Genomic DNA, 20,207 nt, shown 5'->3' with positions numbered 1-20,207 from the left:
TATTTCATTTCCTCTGAGCAGAGCTTTATCTAGTTTTTTTTTTTTTTTTTTTTGAGAGAGAGAGAGAGAGAAGGGGTGTTGGGGAGGGGAGGGCAGGGAGAGAGGGAGGGAGAGAGAATCCCAAGCAGGCTCCACACTGCCAGTGGGGAGCCTGATGTGGGGCTTGATCCCACAAACTGCAAGGTCATGACCTGAGCCGACATCAAGAATCAGATGTTCAACTGACTGAGCCACCCAGGCGCCCCTAGTCCATTCTTAATATGCAGTGATCAGATAGCACATAGGGTCCAGATTTTGTACAAGGACACAAAGAGGATAAAATGAAAGCAAGCGCTCTTGAATCCTCTGCTTTGGTTACTTTTCTAAAATCACATTCCTTCTTGCACAGACGCCACAGAGCATAAATGTTCAGGGGTCTGTGGTGGACACAACACAGTAGTGCCTTCAGGTGGGGACAAGTACAGATGTTTTCAATCCAGCCAAGCATGTGGCCAAGTACCATGTGAGAGCTACAAAGTACTTAAGGCTTTTAGGGGAGAGAGGAGAGCCTTGTGGGAGCAGAATAATCTCTCCTGACTTGTAGACTTTATCTTTCTTGGCCATAATTTTCATCAATGATAGGCTTTGAGCCTGCAGCTTCTCTGACTTCTCAAAGGCCTCAGGGCTTCTGTAAGTTACCTATTTCATTATGTACACTTTGAATTTATTTTAAAATTTTTTTATGTTTATTTCTGAGACAGACAGAGCATGAGTGGGGGAGGGGCAGAGAGAGAGGGAGACACAGAATCTGAAGCAGGCTCCAGGCTCTGAGCTGTCAGCACAGAGCCCGACGTAGGGTTCGAACTCACAAACCATGAGATCATGACCCGAGCCGAAGTCAGTCACTCAACCGACTGAGCCACCCAGGCACCCCTACGCTTTGAATTTAAACTAGCCCCTGGGACATAGTACTGTTTACCATTTCCCATCCAGGTAGGCGTTCTTTAATCCTCATGGTCTATTTCTGTGTCTGTGTGGATTCTCTGGCAAAATTGTGTACTAGGGGACTGAATTCATGGTTCTAGACCAGGAGTGCTCACGTTTTTCTACATTTAATACATTAGTTGACATTCACTTTTGAGAGACACACAGGCTGCTGTGTAACTCAATTTTGATGAGATGCTTATACAAAGGTAAAGGCAATACTGCTACAAAGTTGTTTTCTGGTATAGAACTCAAAAGCATTTTATAAGCATGTCAAATGAAATTAGCCATTTATAAATCTAAAAAAATTTTTAGTAAGAAAAAAGATAACATGGTTTTTCTATGTTTTAAAATGTCAGTGTTACATCAAAAAAAAATTCACCCCTCCAGTGCAAACCAAGTCATGATACTAGGCAAGCTTTATACTCTCACCGTGAGCATTTTATGAGGAACCATGTTTTATTCTTTGTATATCCCAGGACCCTTCACCTAGTAGGTATCACTGAATGCTTGATGGCCTATATTACTCTTAAACTAATGGTGACTTGTCCCCTAGCTTTGAAAGAAAGACTTTTTAAGACAAAAATTAGAATAGTATAATGAACAAACCAGATTGAACTGACATTTTGCCATATTTGATCTTTTTCTATATAACATATTTTTTCCCTGCACTGGTTAAGTTGACATTTCAAGAGTTCACTCCTAAAAACTCCAGCCCATCCTACAGCCCCTCCTAATATGTCCACAGGAGTTAGTATTTCTGTATTTTATATAAGGTTCTGGGTAACAGGATCTTCTTGGTCAAGTAGATTGTTTTTTTTTTTTTCCAAATAAGATTAGTTTCTCCGGGTTTTAAGGATCTTACACAAATAAAAGATAAAGGAGGCTAAGAAAAAGAATCAGATACTGTCGCAAATGTACATTTACTATTTATACATGATACATATGATAGAGAAAAAAAGTGTAATAGGAATTTCAGGGCTGGCACTTAAGGATTGTGAATTTCAGTACGATGGTTGGCAAGGTGACAAAAAAGGGGAAGACCTTTGCAGGCACAAAAAACTAGTGCAGAAGCCCTGAAAGTGTGCGTGTGTCCAACAGGCTCAAGGTGTGGGAAGGAGGCAGATGTGCCTGGGGTAGAACGAGCAAGAGGTGAGATCAGAGGTAGTGAATGGCTACATCATATATGTGAAGGACTTTAGCATTTATTCCAGTATATGAGGAGTAATGAGAGGGTTGGGCAGAGGTGGGTCAAGATCTGAGTTACATTTACAAGAACCTCTCCGGGTGATCAATTCTGTAAAAGTGGCAGGAGTGGAAACAAGGGAAGGCAATTACGATACTATTGAAATTGCAATAAACTGAAGAAAGTTGTTGATGTAGCAGTTACGGTGGTTAAAATCTGGTTCCATGTTAGGATTTGAGGTGTCCTCTCCACCCAAGATTGGAACTGAGAAATGTGGGAGTCAGGTTGATGGAGATCAAGGAAAGATTATGAATGAAACTCACTGGAGAATGTGGCTTCAGAGCTGTGGCCAGGTGAGCTCACTAATACTCCACCTCTGAACTACTAGACTCACTCTATCACTGGCTGAGCAGAGAGAAGACCAGGACACCCTCTCTGCTGGCAGAGTCCACAGAAAAAAAAAATACAGGGGTCTGGGCCACGGGTGCCTAGTTCTCCTCCAAAGATAATTTCAGAAAATCATTCTTCCTCCAATGGGTATAGAGAGAGACCAGGAGCATCACTATTGGAAGTGCTCCCCCTTGGGATAAGAGAATGGGGAGGGGCACCTGAGTGGCTCAGTCGGGTAAGTGTCTGATTCTTGGTTTCAGCTCAGGTCATGTACTCATAGTTTGTGAGTTTGAACCCTGCATTGGATTCTGTGCTGACAGCAAGGAGCTTGCTTGCTTGCTCGCTCGCTCTCTCTCAAAATAAATAAATAAACTTAAAAAAAAAAAGAGAGAATGGGGAATACATGTTCCTCCCATCACCACTATCTTATGACTTTATCTCCATGCTAAAAGCTAAAACAATCCTTAAATCACACACACACACACACACACACACACACACACACAACTCATGGCAACAACATATATTTTTGGCTTTATAATATAAAAATAGAGTTTTTATTTTTATTTTATTTTATTTTTATGAAATTTATTGTCAAATTGGTTTCCATACAACACCCAGTGCTCATCCCCAAAAAATGCCCTCCCACCCCCCATCAACCCTCAGTTTGTTCTCAGTTTTTTTTTTTTTTTTTTTAATTTTTTTTTTTTCAACGTTTTTTTTTTTTATTTATTTTTGGGACAGAGAGAGACAGAGCATGAACGGGGGAGGGGCAGAGAGAGAGGGAGACACAGAATCGGAAACAGGCTCCAGGCTCCGAGCCGTCAGCCCAGAGCCCGACGCGGGGCTCGAACTCACGGACCGCGAGATCGTGACCTGGCTGAAGTCGGACGCTTAACCGACTGTGCCACCCAGGCGCCCATGTTCTCAGTTTTTAAGAGTCTCTTATGCTTTGGCTCTCTCCCACTCTAACCTCTTTTTTTTTTCCTTCCCCTCCCCCATGGGTTTCTGTTAAGTTTCTCAGGATCCACATAAGAGTGAAAACATATGGTATCTGTCTTTCTCTGTATGGCTTATTTCACTTAGCATCACACTCTCCAGTTCCATCCATGTTGCTACAAAGGGCAATATTTCATTCTTTCTCATTGCCACGTAGTACTCCATTGTGTATATCAACCACAATTTCTTTATTCATTCATCAGTTGATGGACATTCAGGCTCTTTGCATAATTTGGCTATTATTGAGAGTGCTGCTATAAACATTGGGGTACAAGTGTCCCTATGCATCAGTACTCCTGTATCCCTTGGGTAAATTCCTAGCAGTGCTACTGCTGGGTCATAGGGTAGGTCTAAAAATAGAGTTTTTAAAGAAGTTTGTACACATCAACAGTGCAAGAAATGGTGATGATTTGGTTAAAATTTTATAAACCACAGAGATACAAAATAAAAGAAAAATTGAAATTTTAATTTCAGGCAGTAGGTTTTAATTTAATAAGCTACTGTGTTTTTAGGTGAAAACCAATTAAAATTATAATTGCATTATAAATTTGAAATTGTAATGAAGGAAATAGCTTTTAATATAAACACATTAACATCAATAAAAACAAAAAATTCCCACTCCAATTAGGCCTCAAAATATTTGTTCTATAGGTGGAACTCAGAGATACAATTAACAAAAACATTTAGAATAAATAGCTGAATAGAAAACCTAATTTCTAATTCATAGTTAGCTGACAATTGTATAGTAGTTTGAAAAAAGCTCTTCTCCTTGTTTGATGTCCCTGAGTGCTACAAGAATGACACATCGAAGTGGGCTGAGGACAAAAAGAATACACAAAAGTTAGAAGTATTAACAAATCCAAGCTCATATTTTTAATATAACCAATTTAGCTGTTATAGACATAATTTTATTCAAATTTTTTACTATTGTCTTAGCTATTTGATTTCCCTGAAGAAATAGTTCTTATCCCTGATGGAGACCACAAATCAGTAAGTTTAAAAAAAAACATTTTTTTTAACATTTATTTTTGAGAGACAGAGCATGAGCAGGGGAGAGGCAGAGAGAGAAGGAGACACAATCCAAAGCAGGCTCCAGGCTTTGAGGTGTCAGCATTGAGCCCAATGCAGGGCTCGAACCCACGAACTGTGAGATCATGACCTGAGCCGACGTCAGACGCTTAACAGTCGCTTAACCGACTGAGCCACCCAGGTGCCCCTGTGGTTTAACATTTTAAAATTAATTTGTATCTTTGTATTCTGCAAAGATGAAAACATTACTTAAAATTAATTGGGATTAAAAAAATACTTTTATGAACACCGTAAGACATAAGTAGCCTTCAATGTTCCTACTCAGTTAACTTTTCCTGAACTTGTTGAACAGTAGTGATATTATGCTCCAGAGCATATAGCTAAAAAAAAACCCAACTGTTACATACACACAGGTAGAGACAGAGTATGTATCAAGTACAGAGAACAGTCAAAGTTTGTTGTGTTTTTAGACAGAGTAGGAGTTGGGGAGAAGGGCGGGGGGGGGGGGGGGGGGGGGGGGGGGGGGAGAGAGAGGGGGAGAGGGAGAGAGAGAGAGAGAGAGAGAGAGAGAGAGAATCTTAAGCAGGCTCTATGCTCAGTGTGAAGCCCAATGAGGGGCTTGATTCCATAACCCTGGGATCATGACCTGAGCTGAAATTGAAAGTTGGACGCTCAACCAACTGAGCCACCCAGGTGCCCCCAAAGAACAGTCTAAGTTTTAAATCTCTTTCATCTTAAAAGGACAATTTAATGGGGCCCATAAAAAATAAAGTTTGCTAGCACCTGGCAGCTCAGTGACATGACATAAAGATTATATTTTCCTATAGCACTGTTGATAAAGAACTCTACAGAATTACTTACAGTTAGAAATTGTTACTTGAACACTTTCAGACTTTCCACTTATTGAATAGAAATGTTACATTAATAATATGTATTTTCTGAATATTTCCTCTTTTTTTTAATGTTTATTTTTTTGAGAGAGAAAGAGAGAGAGACAGTGTGAGTCAGGGAGGAGCAGGGAGAGAGGGAGACACAGAATCCGAAGCAGGCTCCATGCTCTGAGCTGTCAGCACAGAGTCTAACATGGGGCCCAAACCCATGAACTGTGAGATGATGACCAGAGCCAAAGTCAGGCACTTAACTGAGCCACCCAGGTGCCCCTGAATATTTCCTCATTTTTCATTAAGTTTCCAAACGTAATAGTGAAATGAGCAAAAGAAAGAATAGTGTAATTTAGCCTTTTTCTTCAACTGGGTGTTCTCAAGTGAGATGAAGAACATAATCCTTAAAATGATTAAAAAATGTATTTGAAGATTTTGTAAGTAGAAAAGTAACAATGAATCACTTGAAAAAAATTTTAAGGTTGATACTTATAAAGGACTACATAGAATGAAAATGGGTAATAAGAAGCAGAATGAGCTAAGTTAATGAAAAATATTAAACTTCAAATGAGCCTACATTAATACATTAAGGTATGATGAAAATCAAAATTTAAGTTATAATTTTTTCCTAAGAGAAATTATTCCAAGTTCTGTATAGCTTTTTCTTGGAATATATATATTTAAAAAAATTTTTTTTTAAGTTTATGTATTTATTTTGAGAGAGGACACACAAGAGAGGCAGGGGTGGGGGGCGGTGAGAGAGAGAATCCCAAGCAGGCTCCACATTGTCAGTGCAGAGCCCTATGTGGGGCTCGAACCCACAAACCGTGAGATCATGACCTGAGCTGAGATCAAGAGCCAGATGCTCAACCAACTGAGCCACCCAGGCACCCTCGAATATACATGTTTTTTGAGTACAGCAGAAGACAGGGGATAGGAAAAGACTAACCTTTGTTTGTCACAGCTGTAGGCAATGTTTGGAAGATACTGTTTTAGCTCTATAGGAAAAACTGCAGGCACATCAAATTCCTGGTAACAGACATTAGCGGCTCTGTCTAGGAACAAGCATATAATTTTTAGAAATAGCCGTTTTAAAAAAGGTCATGGAAAACAGAACTGAATTTTAACACTTGATGCATGGTTTTCTAAATTATTAGAACATTTTCAAATTAATAATCACTATTACCTTCCAGGCATTACTAGATTATGTATGTTTTATTATTTACTTTTTGAAGATCAGAAAACAGAGACTCAGAAAGGTTGAAGGTTATGTAGAAAAGTCAGGTTTCAAGTTCATATCTCCCTAACACCAAAACCTATGCTAAATGTAGGCGAGATCAAACTTATATTTTTAGGAAAGTCAAGCCCTAGAGAAGGTAAGTGATTCACAAAAGTAGCAACAGAAAGGGGATACCAGTCTAGTTTAACCTACAAGGTTCTACTGAGGCTCTGACAAAATGATCTCTAATGCTCTCTCTTTTTTTAACTATTAAAAAATGCTAAAATAATAATGATCAAAGGAGCATTTATCAGTTACCTATGTTTACTGAAAAACCAGAAGAAAAATAGTAAATTAAAGAATTCCAATTAATGTATATCATTATTTCCCCAACTTCTTTAATATCTGCCTTCTCAGCATTACAATTTATTTACAGGCTTTGAAAAGCTGAGATGTTAAATTTAACTGCCTCTGGCACTCAGTCATATAGCAAAGGAGAAAAATTACTACTGCTATATTTATATCTTGTCTCACAGACCCATAATGTCAACTTACCATTTGAACAATTGTTGACATACTGTCCTACAGCAAGTGGATTACAAATTTCTGATGTTAGCCATGTACTGTCACTCATTTTTAAAGGACCAAGTTGATTCCTCCCATTGCAAGATCTGAAATAGGTGAAAGCATTAGGTAAGAGATTGTTCTTTTATGTCTTACAGTAAAATCCAAAAGTACAAAATTAATCCTAGAACTGAACAAATCCAATTTCTCTTAAAAAGTTTTGTCTAGTCTGGGATGCCTGGGTGGTTCAGTCAGTTAAGCGTCCAATTTCGGCTCACGTCATGATCTCACAGTCCCTGAGTTCGAGCCCCGGGTCGGGCTCTGTGCTGACAGACAGCTTGGAGCCTGGAGCCTGCTTCAGATTCTGTGTCTCCCTGTCTCTGACCCTCCCCAGTTCATGCTCTGTCCTTCTCTGTCTCAAAAATAAATAAAAAAAAATTTTTTTTTAAAGTTTTGTCTAGTCAATAGGGCAGCTGAGTTGCCACTTAGCAGCTGTCTAAACAGATTTTTATTTAAAGTGAAAAGGCCAGGGTCATGGTCATTTTCCTGTGGCTCTGTGTCCTATCGTTATGTTTGAACATGGGCACTAACTTACCTGTATACGACTTTTGATATTCCTTTGTCATTTCCATCAATAAGTACCCCATCCAGGCATCTAAAAATAAATGGATTTCCAATGGATTGGAAAAAGATTGGCTCATACTTCTGATATACTGTACCTATTATAAGATAAGGACATAGCAACATGTAAAAATTATTAACATCATGATAAGCACCTTTCTCTGGAAAATAAACATAACATGAAATGAACTATTTTATTTTCTCTACCTTTTTCTAATATTTTACCTCCAGTCTAGATTATCACATTCTCTTTGGCTACTTCTTCCCTTTAAAGAGTGCCCAAAAGTAAATGGAGCAGAGAATCAACTTGTTCACATAGCCAAATAAAATGTGACTATTTTGATTAATTAAAATGTGAACACCACATTTGAGATTCAGCTTTACAAAATTATAGGGGCTTTTTGTTTTGTTTTGTTTTTGCTTTTTAAAGTAGAGTGTTATTTGACATCCATTAAAAAGTCTTTTGGGTTCCTGGGTGGCTCAGTGGTTAAGCATCGAGCTTCAGCCCAGGTCATGATCTCACAGTAGTGAGTTCGAGTTCCACATTGGTCAACTCGAGCCCTGCTTTGCCTCAGGTGAGCTCGAGCCCTGCTTCAGGTGAGCTTGGTTTCTCTCTGCCCCTCACTGACTTGCGCCCTCTCTCTCTCAAAAAAAAAAAAAAAAAAAAAAAAAAAAAGTCTTTTAAGAAATGTATTTGTTAATAACCAGTTAAATAATGTAGACAAAATGGGAATAAATGAATCTGATATTCAGGTTGTTTCCCCTTTCGCTAGCAGTAGAGGAAAGGAGAAAATTAGTATTTACTGAGTGTGTCCTATGTTACTGGCATCCTAATCTATTAAATTTATTCTAGTATTAATTTGTTGCCAGCTTGTTCTATTTAGCCTTTACAGAGTTAGTTGTGTAGGAGGAAACCAACTCTTTTGCTTAGGGATGTAAAATTAGAAAATAGAATGACTTTTTGAAAACATGTCTGAATTAAACATTTACAAATAATGTAATCTTAGTTTAACAAATAACATACCCTACTAAGCATTCTAGTCAATGATCTTTTTGCAAAGAAGCTGCTTTACTTTCAAAGTGTAGAAATGGCAGAAAGGTATTTATTGATTTACAGGTTTAAACTCTGTCATACCTCTTTTAACCTGTACTATTTTTACCTTTAGTTATCAATTATGTAAGCCAACTGACTTATTCTCTAGTGCTTTCTAAGTAATTCATCTTATCAAAGTAGGCCATACTATATTCTACATTTAAACACTGACTACAAAAATTTCCTTAAAAGAAAAGTGCTTTTATTCAAATAAATACTCAAGGATGCTTTCTAGCACATAAAATAATTTGTAGTTATTTTCGAAATCAGGATTTACAAATGTGTGGAAATCTCAGTTTCTAATTCAACTCCTTACTCAAAGGATTATAAGAGTAAGTATTTTGTTGGACTTATATTAACTGATAAATAGGAAACTCTTGGCAAAGCACTAATTGAGTCATTACCAGGATACATAGATACAACCGCGCCTTTTGGTACCAATCCTCTGGTAACGAAGACACCTTTTCCAGCAGAAATCAATGAGCTAGTTGCTCGGGCAACACTGAAACCCAGTGTCTTATAAAGAATTTCTTCTGGTTTAAAGATATTTTGCTGTTGATGTCTGTATTCAAGCAGTTTCACCCTTGGATGTTGAACTGACAGTAGGTCATGATATTTTGATTTAACGGTTTCTGGAAGCATAGTCAAGATATCTGATTGCTTATGGAAATCATTAATGAACAGAGCCTGGAAAACTTTCAGTAATGTTCCTAGGACATCTTCATCTGAGATAACTTTGTCTTTGGATTCCTCTGGAACATACCGGATGGTCCTGAAAACAGGAAAAGTTTCCATTCACTACCCTTTAAGTGATAAAAGTCAGGCTTCATGCCTTCATGCCTTCTAAGTTACTGGGCTTAATGATGATTATTCTCATGTGTTTGAAGGGCATAAAAACTAAAAAGTTCAAGAAAGAATTGTTTGGGGATAGTTGTAGTTCGCTAACTCCTGGAAATACCCACCCAAGTTACAAATAGCCGGTTATCTGTGAAAAGTCTATCTGTACCAAATGCTGTTGGGTCCTTACATTCATTATCTCATCTTTGCAGACAGGGAAACTGAGGCTTGACGTTGTGGAGCTTGCCCAAGATCCTAAAGCTGTTAAGCAGGAAAGCCACAGCTCAAACAGAACTAGTTCCTCTTCCCACTACATCCATGGCCATTATGTGAATATCGCATAAGAATCCTCATATATTTTATAGGCATTTAATTACAAAGACAAATTTAACATTATATACTTTGTTACATTCTCTCCCGGGAATACTTACTTCTTTAATGGCTGCATCATTTTTACTCGCATAATGGTATTATTTTTTACTTATTGACAAAAAGAAAGCCATTCCGCTTCACAATTCTATAGCAACGGTGGCCCTGAATTCACGTTTCCGCGGAATCAAACTTTGGAAAAGCTCTTCGGTTATTAACTGGCCTTCAGTGGAGCTAGCTTTGCCTATTTAAGTGAGCATTACGTGAGCTTCTTCACGATCGCTACCATGCCACTTATTAGAGCCGGAATTAACAGTGACTCCACCGCCACCCACTCAACTAGATCCCTTTCTTCAGGCATGGACTATTCTAAACCCCACATTCGGACGTGTTTTTAGTGACATTTTGCTTGTTTTTCTGCGTCAGCTAGTGCAAGTTGTTATCCTCACATCCAAGCCGGGCTGCTTTCACCATATAAACTATGGAGCTATCAAAATAAACCTCAGTTTGGCTTTTCTAAGGAACTTTGAAGTATGCCCTGGCGGAGAGAAGGCCATGCACCCTCACGCTGTATAAACTTTGTTCGTTTTCAAAAGTTTCTATTTTTTGCCCGAACAGAAGCGCCCGTCAGCGAAGACCTCTAAAGGAGAGCAGGAGCCGCACTGCCCGTGAGGGACGCCCGCCTCACAGACCTCACAGCGCGGGGTACTCTGGGAGAGTAGGCCTCAGGTCCCACCCTCCTAAGGCTCCCCACCGTCTTCGGTATCCTAGCTGTCCTCCGACTCCACCAGCCTCGACTTCGCCCACTTCAGGCCCCGCCCCACCTCAGGTTCTGCTCGCTACGGGCCCGCCCACCTCGGGCCCCAGGGTCGCCTGAGGCTCCGCCCACCAGAGACCGCCGTTTAAAGCGCTTTTCGCCGGAGGTTCCGCCCACTTAGGGCCCACATGCCTCCAGTTCAGCGGTCCTGGTGGCGTCGTGGGGCTGAAAGAAGACGTCCCTGGTCTGCCGGCCTCGCCCTGTCACCTGGGGTTGTGGTTTAGGTTCAGCGCGATCCAAGGAACGAAGCGGTACTTGTAACGACGCCATCGCTGCCACAGGCTCCGAAGCAGGCGGCCCGGCATGGCCGTCCCGCGGCGCTGTAACGAGGACAGCGCCGGAGAGGTGGGTCACAGTCTCGGGCCCGCCCTGGTCCGGGGAGGAGCGGAGGCCACGCCGTCCTGCCCCTCTTGGGTCTCCGCCTTCAGTGCCTTGCTCCTTTGCACTGGGACTCCCTTGGATCTTGTGGCCTCCGTCCCTCTCCTTTATTGACCTCAGCTGGCTGAATCGTAGGTGCGTATAGATGAGGGAAGCCCTCTATTCCCCTTTTCTTTCTCCATTCGCTCGTGTATTTACACACACGCGCGCGCACACACACACACACACCCACTTCGGAGAAGTTCAGACCATGCTTAGTTCCAGTGGATGCAAACTACAAGAATCTCTGAAATCAGTACGTGTTTGTTAAGAATTTATGGGGTGCCTGGGTGGCTCAGTCGGTTAAGCTTGGTGGGTTCAAGCGCGATGTAGGGCTCTGCGCTGACGGCTCGCAGCCTGGAGCTTGCTTCGGATTGTGTGTCTCCCTCTATCTCTGCCCTTCCCCCGCTCACACTCTGTCTCTCTCAAAAATAAATAAATAAACATAAAAAAAGTTATCAGACTGATGTGTTTTCTACCAGTCTTATTTCTATGTGTTTGTCTTATTTCAGTCTTATTTCTATGTGTTCTGTATTCCTACAGAAAATCATAGATATATGTGTGAATGTTTTAAGCTACTACAAATATCCACAACTTCTTTTATTTATTCAAAAATGTATTTTATTGTTTCTCCATATTAGTTTGTGTAATTACACTTTATTATTCTGTTTCTACGGTTTTAACATCGTTTATTACTCTTTTTCTGGTAAGTGTACTTCGAATCTAAAAAGTTCTAGTTTTGGTTTGTCAAGAATTTTTGTTTTAAGTTAATGATGAGTATCACATGCTTTTCTTTGCTATTTACTGAGGTGATCACATAATTTCTCTATGTTCTTTTGTTAATGTATGAATTATACATTGTCAGATGTTACACCATGCTTGGATTGAGATAGCTAGATAGTTATGAGTAACACATTGGTCATACTCTATAGGTTTTTATATGCTTTTGTTGTCTCAAATTTATTTCGAAGTGTGTTATAAAATTTTCAGTGCCATGGCTTGTTTGTAGTTTTGTTTTCAGGTTTTGGTGTTAGACTTTTGCTGACCTCATAAAATGGATTGAGAAGTATTCTCTTTTCCTCTACTTGTGAAAAAAGACCAAAACATTTTGTATAGGAATGGTGTTATTCCTTCCTTGAATGTTGATAGAATTCACCAGTGAAACCATTTGGGTTTGTAGTTTTCTTTGATAATGAATTCAGTTTTTAAAATTGAAGTACAGTTTTCATACAATATTAGTTTCAGGTGTACATAGTGGTTCAACATTTATATACATTAGTAAGTGATCTCCATCAGAAGTCTAGCTACCATCTGTCACCATACAAAGTTGTTACAGGTTTTGAAATAGCAAGAATTCTTTTTTTATGGCTGAGTAATATTCCATTGTGTATATTTATACCACATATTCTTTAAATAAATTTTTTTTTAATGTTTGTTTATTTTTGAGACAGAGCATGAGCAGGGGAGGGGCAGAGAGAGAGGGAGACACAGAATCCGAAACAGGCTCCAGGCTCTGAGGTGGCAGCACAGAGCCCAATGCGGGGCTTGGACCCATTAACTGTGAGATCATGACCTGAGCCGATGTTGGACGCTTAACTGACTGAGCCACCTAGGTGCCCCACCACATATTCTTTATTCATCTTTTGCTGATGGACACTTAGGTTGTTTACATATCTTGGCTATTGTAAATAATGTTGCAGTGAACATGGCGGTGCATATATCTTTTCCAGTTAGTGATTTTGTTTGCTTCCCAGCTGTGAAATTGTTGAAATGTATGTTATTTCTATTTTTAATTTTTTGGGGGAACTCCAGACTATTTCCCATTGAAGCTGCACCATTTTGCATTCCCACCAACAATACACAAGGTTTCCCTTTTCTCTGCATCTTTGCTGACACTTGTTATTCCTGGTCTTTTTGATACTAACCATTCTGACAGGTGTGAGGTGATATCTCATTGTGGTTTTGATTGGCATTTACTGAATAATAGTAACGAGTATCTTTTCATGTGTCTCTTGGCCATCTGTATGTCTTTGGAGAAATGTCTATTCAGGTTCTCTACCCACTTTTTAATTGGATTTTTTTTTTATTGAGTTGTATCAGTTTTTTATATATTTTGGATATTAACCCTTTATTGTTTTATTAGTTGCAAATGTCTTCTTCCATTTAGTAGGTTGCCTCTCATTTTGTTCATGTTTTCCTTCACTGTGCAAAAGTTTTTTAGTTTGATGTAGTCCCATTTATTTTTGCCCTTGGTGTCCTTGCCTGAGGATGCAGATCCAAAAAAATACTGCTAACACTGATGTCCAGGAGCTTACTGCCTATGTTTTCTTCTAAGAGTTTTATGGTTTCACATTTAAGTCTTTAACCCATTTTAATTTAATTTTGTATGTGGTGTAAGAAAGTGGTCTAGTTTCGTTGTTTTGCAAGTAGCTCTCCAGTTTTCTCAGGACCAAATTATTGAAGAGACTGTCTCTTCCTCATTGTATATTCTTATTTTCTTTGTTGAAAACTAATTGACTGCATAAGTGTAAGGTTTTTCCTGGACTCTAGTCTATACTGTTGATCTATATGTCTGGTTTTGTGCCAGATCACACTGTTTTGATTATTATAGCTTTATAGCATAGTTTGAGATCAGGGAATGTGATGCCTTCTTAAAAATTATTTATTTATTTTTTTAATGTACATCCAAGTTAGCATATAGTGCAACAGTGATTTCAGGAGTAGATTCCTTAATGCCCCTTACCCATTTAGCCCATCCCCCCACCCACAACCCCTCCAGCAAATCCTCTGTTTGTTCTCCATATTTAAGAGTCTCTTACGTTTTGTCCCCCTCCCTGTTTTTATATTATTTTTGCTTCCTTTCCCTTATGTTCATCTTTTTTGTACCTTAAGTTCCTCATGAGTGAAGTCATATGATATATTTGTCTTTCTCTGACTAATTTCGCTTAGCATAATACCCTCTAGTTCCACCCATGTAATTGCAAATGGCAAGATTTCAGTCTTCTTGATTGCTGAGTAATACTCCATTGTGTGTGTGTGTGTGTGTGTGTGTGTGTGTGTGTGTATACATACATACACACACACACACACACAACATCTTCTTTATCCATTCATCCATCGATGGACATTTGGGCTCTTTCCATGCTTTGATGTTGTTGATAGCTCTGCTATAAACATTGGGGTGCATGTGCCCCTTTGAAACAGCACACCTGTATCCCTTGGATACATACCTAGTAGTGCAATTTCTGGGTCATTGGGTAGTTCTGGTTTTAATTTTTTCAGGAACCTCCATACTTGGCTGCACCAGTTTGCATTCCCACCAGCAGTGCGAAAGAGATCCTCTTTCTCCGCATCCTGGCCAGTGTCTTTTGTTGCCTGAGTTGTTAATGTTAGCCATTCTGATAGGTGTGAGGTGGTATCTCAGTGTGGTTTTGATTTGTATTTCCCTGATGATGAGTGATGTGGAACATTTTTTCATGTGTTGGTTGTCATCTGGATGTCTTCTTTGGAGAAGTGTCTATTCATGTCTTTTGCTCATTTCTTCACTGGATTATTTTTTTGGGGGGTGTTGAGTTTGATAAGTTCTTTATAGATTTTGGATACTAACCCTTTATCTGATAGGTCATGGTCTTGGATTCTTGTGTATTGAGAGTTTTTTGATTACTGATTCAACTTCATTACTAGTTATAGGTTTGATCAGATTTTCTATTCTTGATTCAATCTTGGAAGATTGTATGTTTGTAATTTACCTATGTCTTCTGGTTTTTCCTATTTGTTAGCCTATAATTGCAGGATTTTTCTTATAATCCTTTATATTTCTGTGGTGTTCATTGTAACATCTCTCTCATTTCTGATTTTATTTATTTGGGCCCTATTTGTTTTTTTCTTTTAAGTCTGCGTAATGATTTGTTGATTTTGTTTATGTTTTCAAACAACCAGTTCTGTATTTCATTAATATCCTCTGTGATCTTTATTTCCTTTCTTCTACAACATTAGTATTAGTTTGTTCTTTTTCTAGTTCTTTTAGGTGTAAGCTTATTTGAGATTTTTCTTGTTTCTTGAGATTGGCCTGTATTGCTATAAGCTTTCCTCTTAGAACTGTGTTGTCTGCATCCTGCAGGTTGTGGACCATTGTGTTTCCATTTTCATTTGTCTTAAGGTATTAAAAAAATTTTTTTTTAATGTTTTTAATTTATTTTTGAAGGAGAGAGAGAGAGAGACAGAGAATGAGTGGGGGAGAGCAGAGAGAGAGGGACACACAGAATCCAAAGCAGGCTCCAGGCTCTGAGCTGTCAGCAACAGAGCCCAATGCGGGGCTCGAACTCATGAACCGTGAGATCATAACCGACTGAAGTCGGATGCTTAACTGACTGAGCCACTCAGGCGCCCCTGTCTTAAGGTATTTTTTAAATTTCCCCTTTGACTTTTTTATTAGCCCATTGGTTGTTAAGTAGAATGTTGTTTGGCCTTCATGTGTTTTTTTGTTTGTTTTTTTTTTTCCCATTTTTTTTTCTTGCAAGTGATTTCTAGTTTCATACTGTGTGGTCAGAAAAAATGCTTGATATTATTTAATTCTTCTTAAATTTATTGAGACTTGTTTTGTGGCCTAACATGTGATCTATTGGGAGAGTATTCCCTGTACACTTGAAAAGAATGTGTAGTCTGCTGTTTGGGGATGGAATGCTCTGTATATCTATTAAGTCCACCTGGTGTAACATGTCGTTTAAAACCACTGTTTCCTTGTTGATTTTCTGTCTGGATGATCTATCCACCAATGTCACTGCTATTATTTCATTTACTGTCAATTCTCACCTTTATGTCTGTTAATATTGCTTTATATGTTAGGTGCCCCTGTGTTGGGTGCATAGATGTTTTTAGGTGTTATGTTCTTTGGTTTGGTTGATCCTTTTATCTTCTGTAATGCCATTCTTTGTCTTCAGTTACAGTCTGTGTGTTACTGTGTTTTTGTCTGATATAAGTATCCAGCTTTCTTTTTACTTCTATTTGCATGGGCTATCTTTTTCCATCTCTTCACTTTCAGTCTGTGTATGTCTTTATATCTGAAGTGAGTCTCGTGTAGGCAGCTTATAGATGGGTCTTGTTTTTTATGTTTCTTTTTTTTCTTTTTTTTTTTTTTTTAACCCATTTACACACCTTATGCCTTTCTTTGGAGCATTTGGTTCATTTAATTTAATGTAGTTATTGATAGATAGGTACTTACTGCTGTTTTGTCAGTTGTTTTCTGTTTGTTTTTGCTGTTCTTCTCTGTTCCTTGTCTTGCTCTCTTTCTTTGTGATTTGGTGGCTTTCCTTTGTATTATGTTTGTATTCCTTTTTTGTGTATCTGTTATTTATAGGATTTAGTTTTGTGGTTTATATATAACATGAGGTTCATTCTGTTTTAAGTTGATGGTCATTTAAGTTCAAGTTAAAAGCACCATAGTTTAACCACCCTTACCACATTTTATGTTGTTGATATTATATTTTACATATTAATATGTTGTGTATCCTTTAATTATTGTGGGTCTAGATGATTTTACTACTTTTGTCTTTCAGTCTTCATAACTCACTCTGGTTGATCATTTATCTTTACTATATGTTTACCTTTACCAGTTACATTTTATTTTTTTTCACAATTTTCTTATTTCTAGTTATGGCCTTTTCTTTTTTCATGTAAAGAAGTTTCCTAAAGGTTTCTTGTAAGGCTGGTTTGATGTTAATGAACTCCATTAGCTTTTGCTTATCTGAGAAGCTCTGATCTATTGTTCAATTCTGAGTGATAACTATGTCAGGTAGAATATTCTTGTTTTAAATGTTTTCCTTTCAGCACTTTGAATATAATGTACTGCTTCCTTTTGGCCTGTGAAATCTGAAAAATCAGCTGATAGTTTTTTGAGGGTCCCCTTATACATAACTAGTTGCTTTTCTGTTGCTACTTTAAAGATTTTGCCTTTAACTGTTGACACTGATTATTATGTGTCTTGGTGTGGGTCTCTTTAGGTTCATCTTGTTTGGGACTCTCTGCTTCCTGGAATGGGATGTCTGTTTCCTTCACCACGTCAGGGAAAATTCTGTCAATATTTCTTCAGATAGGTCTTCGACCCCTTTATGTCTCTCTTCTTCTGTACCCATTATGCAAATGTTTCTCTGCTTCCCACATGTTGTTGCTGAGAATGTTGCCCCAGAGGTCCCTTAAGCTATCCTCGTTGTGTTTGATTCTTTTTTCCTTTTGCTGTTCCAGTTGGGTAGTTTCCACTATTCTGTCATCCAGGTTTCTGATCCATTCTTGTGCATCATCTCATCCACTGGTATTTTCTTCTAGTGTGTTTTTTTCATTTCAGTTTTTCTTAGGCTCTGATTGATTCTTTTTATATGTTGTTTGTCTTTGTTGAAGTTCTCAGTGTGTTCATCCATTCTCCCGAGTTTGGTGAACATCTTAAGAAAATTAATTTGAACCTTTATCAGGTATATTGCTTCTCTCTCTTTTCTTTAGTTCTTTTTCTGAGGTTTTGTCTTGTTCTCTTGTCTTGAGCATATTCCTCTGTCTCTTTCTTGTGCCTGTTTGTGTTTGTTTCTGTGTATTAGGTAAATCAATTATATCTTTCAGTTTTGAAAGATTGGCTTTATGCAGAAGGTGTCCTGTCAGGCCCAGTTGTGCAACCCCTCTCCCACCTCCTCATTCTTGAGCCAGGTGCCTTAGAGGTCTCTCCTGTGTGGGCTGCACGTACCCTTCTTTTATAGCTGGGTTGCACTTGGTGTGAACTCCCTGGTGTGCAGGGCAGTTGTGCAGCTTTTTGTGAGGGCTACCCATGTCGACTCTGGATGTCCTGGTGAGTGGGGTTGGTCCTTGGCCTGTCTGGCTGAGAGTACAGGCCATAACCACTATGGGCATGCTTGTGTCAGAGTTGGCTCCTTGTGCAGCTGGCTGTGAAGTCCTGCTGCGGCAGCTGTGGCCATGTGTGTGGGTGGAATAGGCTTCCACTGTGGCTGGCTGTGACCTCCAGGTGTGACTATTGCAGGTGCCCTAGTATTTGGCTCTTCTCCCCTGGGGTGGAGGTTGCTTGCTGGGGATGGGAGTAGTGGGAGGCCAGGGCTCCAGTACAGCTGCCTCCACCCCCAGGTGTGGCAGGGTGGGAGCTGCTTTGGAGGGGTGCTGGGCTGGGCTGGGCTGGGCTGGGCTGGCACAATCTGCAGAGAAAGACTGGGGCCAGGTGATTGGTGTTAGCACAGTAGGTAGAGTGTCAGAAATGGCTCCTGCCAGGCTGGACCAGCTAGGTAGAAGGGGAATGAAAAAAAAAAAAAAAGAAGAAGAAAAAGGTGTCTGGTAACACACCCGTCTCTGGAGAATGTTCTAACAGATCCCTGCCCCTCTGGCACATGTCCTAAAATTGGTCAGTGAATCTCTTTTCAGCACCCAGGTGCTTTTCCAACTGCTGCCTCTGCTCTGGAACTTGGGATGATTGAGGTTATGCACCTGCCCTAAAGCATGGAACATAGGTTTCCTATTGCCTTCTGGGTCTCCCACACATAAGCCCACTGGTTTTCAAAGCCAGGTATTATGGGCACTCATCTTTCCCGTGCTTAGCATAATGCTCTCTAGCTCCCAGTCTCTTAACTGGGGATCCAGATGTGGAGCTTGGACTCCTTGTTTCTCTTGGAGGGCCTGTATGTTTGATACCCTCCTGCAGGGGATCATTGTGCAGTAGGTGTGGGTACTAATTAGATAATATCTTCACCCCCTCCCACCCATATTAATGTGGCTTTTTCTTTTTTTCCTTAGTTGTGTATGACATGTTCTGGTAGTCTTCAGTTTGTTTTCAAAGATAGTTGTTCTTTACATAGTTGTAGATTTTGGTATGTCCATGGGAGGAAGTGAGCTCAGGATCTTCTTACTTTGCCATCTTGATCCCTCCTCCTGAATTCAATTTCCTTGAAAGATGAAGCACTTTTGAAAATTTCTGTTTCATTTTCTTTCAAGTTTGATAAAAGGTTCTTCGTGAAATTTGTTTATTTATGCTGTCAAACTTTTGACATAAAGTTGTTCATAAATATAGTCTTATATATGATCTGTAGTAAGAACCCCACTTTCATTCCTGATTTTGGTGATTTTTTTTTCCTTTTTCTTCATCTTTGTAACTCGGGTTTTTTCTCCAAAGAAACAGCTTTTGTCTTAATGTTCTCTTTTGTTTGTCTATTTTCCATTTTATTAATTTCTGTTCTCTATTATACATTCTACTTACTTTGGTTTTACTCTTCTTTTTCCAGCTTGATTAGTAGAACCTTACATCAATGATTTGAGACCTTCTGTTCTTTTTGTTTCTATGTATGTATGTATGTATTTTAAAGATAAAGTCGGTATTTATTTGTACTCAAACCTATAAACCACCAGCCAAGCTGGCCCTCAGCTTTCTACAAGTACTGGATAATGAACAAGCTAGGAGTTGTAATTAAACCAGCACAGGGGGCAGAGTAAATCAGTGATGCACATTATAACTTAACCCATCACCATAACAGTTGAAGTTGTTAACAAGCCTCACAATCTCAGAAAATACAAATAATCCTTCATCACATGTCTTTGTATTTTTACTTCCCATTCTTGAGGTTGAATTCTGGAGCCTAAAGATGTCCAATTTAGTATTGTATCTAGTTATATATAGCCAGAAACATCTTTTAGCATGTTGTCTATAGCAGCCAAAGCTACGGAATCCTCTTTGATTAGACTGCAACCATACCCCCTTGATTGACAGAATAAGCATAATGAAAAACAATATCAAGGAAGAGATACAGACCGTAAAAGACAAATCCTAGGAGAAGTAATACAGC

The 20,207-nt window shown here is 39.1% G+C and overlaps 1 protein-coding gene and 1 long non-coding RNA gene across 6 annotated transcripts in view; one reads left to right on the top strand and one right to left on the bottom strand.

Moving 5' to 3' along the window:
- Positions 1 to 3,983: 3,983 nt before the first annotated feature.
- On the bottom strand, positions 3,984 to 11,273 carry SETD9 (SET domain containing 9). Of its 4 annotated transcripts, none has more exons than XM_049649490.1 (6): positions 11,176 to 11,273; positions 9,350 to 9,717; positions 7,827 to 7,950; positions 7,223 to 7,338; positions 6,398 to 6,503; positions 3,984 to 4,353 (listed from the first exon to the last, which is right to left on the bottom strand). In XM_049649490.1, exons 1-6 carry the CDS (start codon positions 11,271 to 11,273, stop codon positions 4,266 to 4,268), a joined length of 900 nt encoding a protein of 299 aa, XP_049505447.1. In that variant the 3' UTR covers positions 3,984 to 4,265. The 4 variants fall into 4 exon arrangements, with proteins under 4 accessions (XP_049505447.1, XP_049505450.1, XP_049505446.1 ...); XM_049649493.1 differs by having other exon boundaries at positions 4,260 to 4,353; positions 6,398 to 6,499; XM_049649489.1 differs by lacking the exon at positions 3,984 to 4,353 and having other exon boundaries at positions 5,137 to 6,503.
- Positions 11,226 to 20,207, top strand: part of LOC125935647 (uncharacterized) — a 76,103-nt gene continuing 67,121 nt past the window's right edge. For both annotated transcript variants that reach the window (XR_007461726.1, XR_007461725.1), the window contains exon 1: positions 11,226 to 11,313. This is a non-coding gene — a long non-coding RNA (uncharacterized LOC125935647). The remainder of the gene's footprint in view (positions 11,314 to 20,207) is intronic.

This window comes from Panthera uncia (genome assembly GCF_023721935.1).
Source record: "Panthera uncia isolate 11264 chromosome A1 unlocalized genomic scaffold, Puncia_PCG_1.0 HiC_scaffold_17, whole genome shotgun sequence".
NCBI classification, from domain to species: Eukaryota; Metazoa; Chordata; class Mammalia; order Carnivora; family Felidae; genus Panthera; species Panthera uncia.
The sequence above is the reverse complement of the archived record's forward strand: the minus strand, read 5'-3'. Positions and strand labels throughout refer to the sequence as shown.

Bases quoted from the DNA above. Each gene is read 5' to 3' on its own strand.
- SETD9 (XM_049649489.1), bottom strand. From the start codon at position 11,273: ATGCCGGGCCGCCTGCTTCGGAGCCTGTGGCAGCGATGGCGTCGTTAC. The intron at 9,718-11,175 runs GTGACAGGGCGA...TCCTGTTTTCAG, and splicing joins AACCTAAACCACAACCCCAG to GACCATCCGGTATGTTCCAG. The intron at 6,504-7,222 runs GTAAGTTGACAT...GCTTGTTCCTAG, and splicing joins TGTCAACAATTGTTCAAATG to ACAGAGCCGCTAATGTCTGT.